Source organism: Triticum dicoccoides, chromosome 4A, assembly GCF_002162155.2.
Source record: "Triticum dicoccoides isolate Atlit2015 ecotype Zavitan chromosome 4A, WEW_v2.0, whole genome shotgun sequence".
Taxonomy (NCBI): domain Eukaryota; kingdom Viridiplantae; phylum Streptophyta; class Magnoliopsida; order Poales; family Poaceae; genus Triticum; species Triticum dicoccoides.
The window spans coordinates 466,424,647-466,429,987 of record NC_041386.1 but is presented as its reverse complement, the minus strand read 5'-3'; the positions used below and the strand labels follow the sequence as shown (position 1 = coordinate 466,429,987).

The window sequence follows — 5,341 nt, the reverse complement described above, 5'->3', positions numbered from 1 at the left end:
CTATCAATCATTATTTTCTTCTCCGTCATAAAAATATTTCTCTTCTCAGTTATGTTGAGGTGAATGTAGCTGATGGTCACACTTTATCAATATAGGCGTATCAAGCAGATTGTGAAGAAAATGTACCTGAAGATGGTTCCTCAACATGAGAATCCGATTAACATTGTCTTCAAGAATTAAGGCAAATTGTTTGTATGTCATTAATCCTCTCCTGTGAAGATTCAGAATCATAAAAGATAGTATTCAGGTACGTGTACGTCCGCTCGAACGCAATCACATTCCGGAATAGTGACTTGCTGGAGTCGTTGAGCTCTAGCTGTGGGATCTCCCAGCAGCTCAAGTCTAGGAAGCTCGTCACCATCTTCCTTAAATTTCACTGACCGATGTTCTAGCTATTTTGTAGGTACAGATGGACAGGCTTCATGTTCAGCAATTTGACACACACGGTGGAGATTTAATGGACTAACTACTTTTTTTAGGTAACATCATGATTAATTACCGACACGTGTAGTTATTGGCTGCATTCTATTAGACATACAGAGAGCCACACTGACAAATTTCTATTTAGAGGAAGAAGTGGGCACAAGTAGACTGGAAAAACACAAAACAGTGGGAGATGTCATGTTCAGCAGCGACAACACCATTGCTCTTCATGTTTTAAGTTAAAGTTGTATTACTTCAGAATGATTAGTCAAAGATCGGTGATTGTTAGAGGCCTGAAGTTAATGTGAGAGGAAGGAGCATGAGTGGTCTTTTCAATACAGTAATTTTTCCTTACTGGCATAGGTTGTCAAGGATTGTTCTATCCGTCTGAGAGAAATGTGTTCAAAGTGAATTCTTCTCAGGACTGAGACTTATTTTACAGTAATAACTTACATAAGCCCTTCGGTTGATCGGTTCAATGGCTGCAATCTAGAAGCTTTATGAGATTTCCCAAGTATCATTTTCTGAAAAAAGGTCATGTTGTATAAGGTACGAACAACATAGAGAATTGATAGTAACCAAACTAATTGCTTGCTATTGATTACTCCCTCCGTTCCTAAATATAAGTCTTTGGAGAGATTCCACTATAGACCACATACGAAGCAAAATGAGTGAATCTATACGCTAAAATGCATCTAGATACATCCGTATGTGTTCCATAGTGAAATCTCTACAAAGACTTATATTTAGGAACGGAGGAAGTACAACATACTCCCTCCGTCCTGTATTATATTATGGTTATGGGATGTGTTTCTATGCTACTTGGAGAAAAACGCAAACTGATGATACCGAGTGCCTTGCTACTAATTAGATTATACTTTCGTTAGTGAATGTGTTCCTGCGCCATCCCGAATAAATAGAAACTTCAGATACAATGACCTGGGTACGTGAGCCACATCGTTCTCTTTTGAATCTCCCCTTTAGATATAGTCCGCAAGATAAAAACTTTAGACACATTTTTTTTCTATAGCAACGCACACGCAATGACGGTGCCATTGGCCGGCCGCCGGCCTCGACTAACACAACAAGGGAGGATGCCCGTCATCTGGGCCTTGGCAAGGATGTTGGGCAGATGTGTAGTAGGAGGCCATGGTCGCGTTAGGTCTATCCGATTCCGAGGACCTTCTCGAGACAGACTGTCATGCCCTATCATCGTGGTGACAGTCAGGCTTCATTTTTTTTTTGCGGGAACAGTCAGGCTTCATTGTGGGGCTAGGATGGATCCCTGGTAAGGCAAAAAAAAAAAGGTATCAATCAAGGGACGATTGTATTCCCGTTGCAACTCACGGGCCATTTTCCTAGTCATATTTAAAATACTCTTTTCATTCAAAAATGTAGTGTTGTTTTTTTAAAGTCAAACATGTCAACATTATAGACCGGACGGAGTACCATATTTTCGAATGCGAAAGTGAAGTTTGGCACAGATCAACGTTTCACGTGGATTACGTGGCGTGGCTTGATCTACTCCATTCAGAAAATAAACGAGTAGTATCAGATTGCCCTGGAATTTTTTTGTTTACAAAGTTTCATCGAATTTGTTGCATCTGGCTGGCTACCTAGCTACGAGTATACAACAAAAATGGAACTACTAGCTACGAGTACTCGTGCGCGCGCTGGAGCGCCGCGAGGTGCTGCTCCGTGGCGTGTAGCGATGGAAGTTTCACCGTGCATGGAGGAGCGAGGTAGTCGCCGGATGAGCGGCCGGAGAAGAGGATGCTCGGGACGCCGTCCGCGTCGACTCCCTGCCGGTACAGCCGCTGCCCGGCAGCGAAGTCGCCGAGCAGCTGGTACGAGGTCGCGGAGCCATCCATGGCCAAGCACAGCTCGTCGTTACCTGATCGATGCGCCATAGCTTCATCGGAATTGGCAGGTTCAAATCAATTAAGTAAACTCGATCGTGGTGGATGAGGATGACGTACATGCCGCGAGCTCCTTCTGGGTGCGGTAGAGGAAGCTGAGCACGGCGGCGACCTCGTCCCGGAATCGAGAGAAGGGCCCTTGGTCGCCGTCGTCCTCCAGGCGCAGGCGGCGGAGCTTGCAGAGGCCTTCCCCGAGCTCCATCATGGCGCCGCGGTGGTTCTGGTTGAAGAGGTGGTGGAAGCCTACGGCGCACTGGAGGACGCCGTGGAGGAGCGTCCGGCCGGGGTCCTCGGCGCTGTACCAGAGCTCCTCTACCACGTCGTGGCACGCGTGGTACTCCCCGCCGTTGAATAGCGCCACCGCTGCGTCGAACCCAGCCACCTCCCCGTCGTCCTCATCGTCATCCGGAGCCGGGCGCTCTCCCCGCGCGCTGAGCAGGCGCCGGCGGCAGCGCAGGCCGGCGCCTCGCCGGCGGATGGTCCTCCGGTTGAAACGATGAAGAACGTATGGGCGAGCGGAGGCGGCCGCCGCGGCCGGCGAGCCGATATGCGCGCGGGACAGCGGCGCCAGGACGTCCATGCCGGAGACGGGGTGAGAGGCCGCCACCGCCAGAGAAAGAAAGCAAGTCGTGTCACGGCACACGGCAAATGGTGCCGTGTCATTTGTGGACGGCGGCGACAGCGCCGGTCAACCACACAAGAGTGCCCGTCTGAAAGAAGAAAAAAAACTGAAAGAGCGAAAATATCTAACAGCGGACCCACTGAAAAAGTTTTTTTTTTTACGAAAACTATGGAAAGGAAACGTTTGCGGGAGATATCGATCAAATCGAACGACATCATTGGCGCAAGGAAGGAGTTCATAACGAACGATTTCTTCATGCGATCTATTTCTACTGGCCCAACAGACACGAACCAGTCGGCCCAAAAATAAAAAAGGCCACTGCGATAGAGAAAAACATATATTTTCTACTAAAAAATATAGGAAAAACATATTACAAAAAAGACATGGCAAAATGGCAAGGCAAAAGTGCTTGCCATGGAATTGTTTACGAAAGTGTTTTGTCCTGGCAAACTAAATGCTGCATACTTTTTTGCCATCATATCAATAGATACATGCAACATGACTTTGTCAACTTTTTTCCTACTTTTTAGCTTTTGATCTTTGAAAATTATTTTCCCCCAAAAGTAGCTATTTTTTTAGCACATGGCAGTATGCTATTCAAAGTTTACAGTAAAATTTAATTTGTGTTGCAAAAAAGTTAGAAAAAATACATGGCAAAACTTAGTTTATATCAATGGCAAATATATTGCATGTGCTATGGCATTTTTGTACTGATCACAAGAATATCCATGACAAGAAACACATGGTTTTTGTAATGAAAAAGAACAAGAAAATTTACCATGATCAGAAAAAATGCCATGGTAAAATTGCAACATATTTGCCATGTTCTGTTTACTAAGTTTACCATGGTCTAGGATTTTTTTGCCATGTAGTATGGAAAAATCTATTGCATGTGCTATAGCATTTTCATACTCAACACACACAAAATACCCGTGGCAAAACAAACATGAAATTGCTTATGGACCAAACAAAATTTGCCATGCCCATAAAATTCAAAATTGCCATGGTTCCAAAAATGTGATAGATTACCACAATCCGTTAAAAAACTATATTTACCATGGTCTGTGATCTAAATTTCCCATTATGTATGGGATAAATTTGCCATGGTCTATAGAGTACATTTGCCATGGTAGATTATGAAAAAGTGGCAAATTTTAGGGATTTGTTCTTACAAGACAAAACAGTGCTAAAACTTGTTTGGCATGGCAACAAATTGTAGTGGTGACATGGCAAAAGCTATATTAGATGCATGGGAAAAACTATAAAATCTTTTTTGGCAGGGCAAATAGATTAGCAAATCTGCCATGGTAAAAAAATATGTGTATGGCATGGTAAAAGTTGTGGTGGTGACATGGCAAAAGCAGTATTATAGGCATGGAAAAAAGCTATGAAATATTTTTTTGCCATGGCAAAAACAGTGCTAAATTTTTTGCAATGGCAAAACAGTGCTAATTTTTTTTGCCATGGCAAACAGCTTAGCAATTTCATGGTAAATAATGTGTTTATGGCAAGGCAAAAAGTTTTAGACATGGCAAAAGCTATATTAGAGGCATGGCAAAAGCTATAAAATCTTTTTTGGCATGAGAAATAGATTACCAAAAATTGCCATGGTAAAAAAAGGTAATATCACCATGAGTCACAGAACTTGCATCGCATCTTCAGTTTGGTGCTAGAACTTTAAAAATACAGTTCTGTGGTCACCTAACTTGACTCAAGCATTCAGATACGGTCACGGTACGCGAAAAAAGTCAACCACCGCGACACATATTTGGCGTAAATTGACAAAAAAAAACAAGGTCGCTGGGACTCAAACTTGCAAACAACAGTTTTAACACGGTACGGTCTAGCCACTACAACCTCCAGGTTAATATGTCTAAAACCGATAACTAACTTATATATTGATTTCGAGGAAGTTAACTTTTTTTGAATTGAAGACAACACATGCGGAGCTTAAATGGCCTGCATATACTGCGGCCCATTTGCACGCGCTATTTTTTAAGGTATCTGTAAAAAAAGTAATAAAGTTATGTTCAAATATTTACGTGTTAAATATATTATACATACATATGATGATTAGTAAATATAAGCATGTGTATCATATATGAAATATTTGGTAAAAGGTAAGTAATAAGTACATTTAAGATATTTGAAACCATGAGTATTAAAATTAAGTTCAAATATTTGTGTGTTAAAATACTATACAAACAAACCATGATTAGTAAATAAAAACATTTAAATATAAACATGTGTATTATATAAAATATATTTAGTTAACATGGACATTGAAAATGTTTACTAAATAAATATGTTTAATGAATCCAAAAATTACAAACTTGTGGCTTATATTTAAACTATACAAAATGATGAATACAACCAT

The 5,341-nt window shown here is 41.7% G+C and overlaps 1 protein-coding gene across 1 annotated transcript; it reads right to left on the bottom strand.

Moving 5' to 3' along the window:
- Positions 1–1,336: 1,336 nt before the first annotated feature.
- LOC119286219 lies at positions 1,337–2,995 on the bottom strand. The gene is made up of 3 exons (XM_037565588.1): positions 2,403–2,995; positions 2,148–2,317; positions 1,337–1,708 (listed from the first exon to the last, which is right to left on the bottom strand). Exons 1-3 carry the CDS (start codon positions 2,920–2,922, stop codon positions 1,685–1,687), a joined length of 714 nt encoding a protein of 237 aa, XP_037421485.1. The 5' UTR covers positions 2,923–2,995; the 3' UTR covers positions 1,337–1,684.
- Between the last annotated feature and the right edge of the window lie 2,346 nt (positions 2,996–5,341).

Coding starts and splice junctions, on each gene's coding strand:
- LOC119286219 (XM_037565588.1), bottom strand. CDS start 2,922: ATGGACGTCCTGGCGCCGCTGTCCCGCGCGCATATCGGCTCGCCGGCC. Junction 2,318..2,402: donor CCAGAAGGAGCTCGCGGCAT/GTACGTCATCCT, acceptor CGCATCGATCAG/GTAACGACGAGCTGTGCTTG. Junction 1,709..2,147: donor ACCTCGCTCCTCCATGCACG/GTGAAACTTCCA, acceptor TTGCCTTACCAG/GGATCCATCCTAGCCCCACA.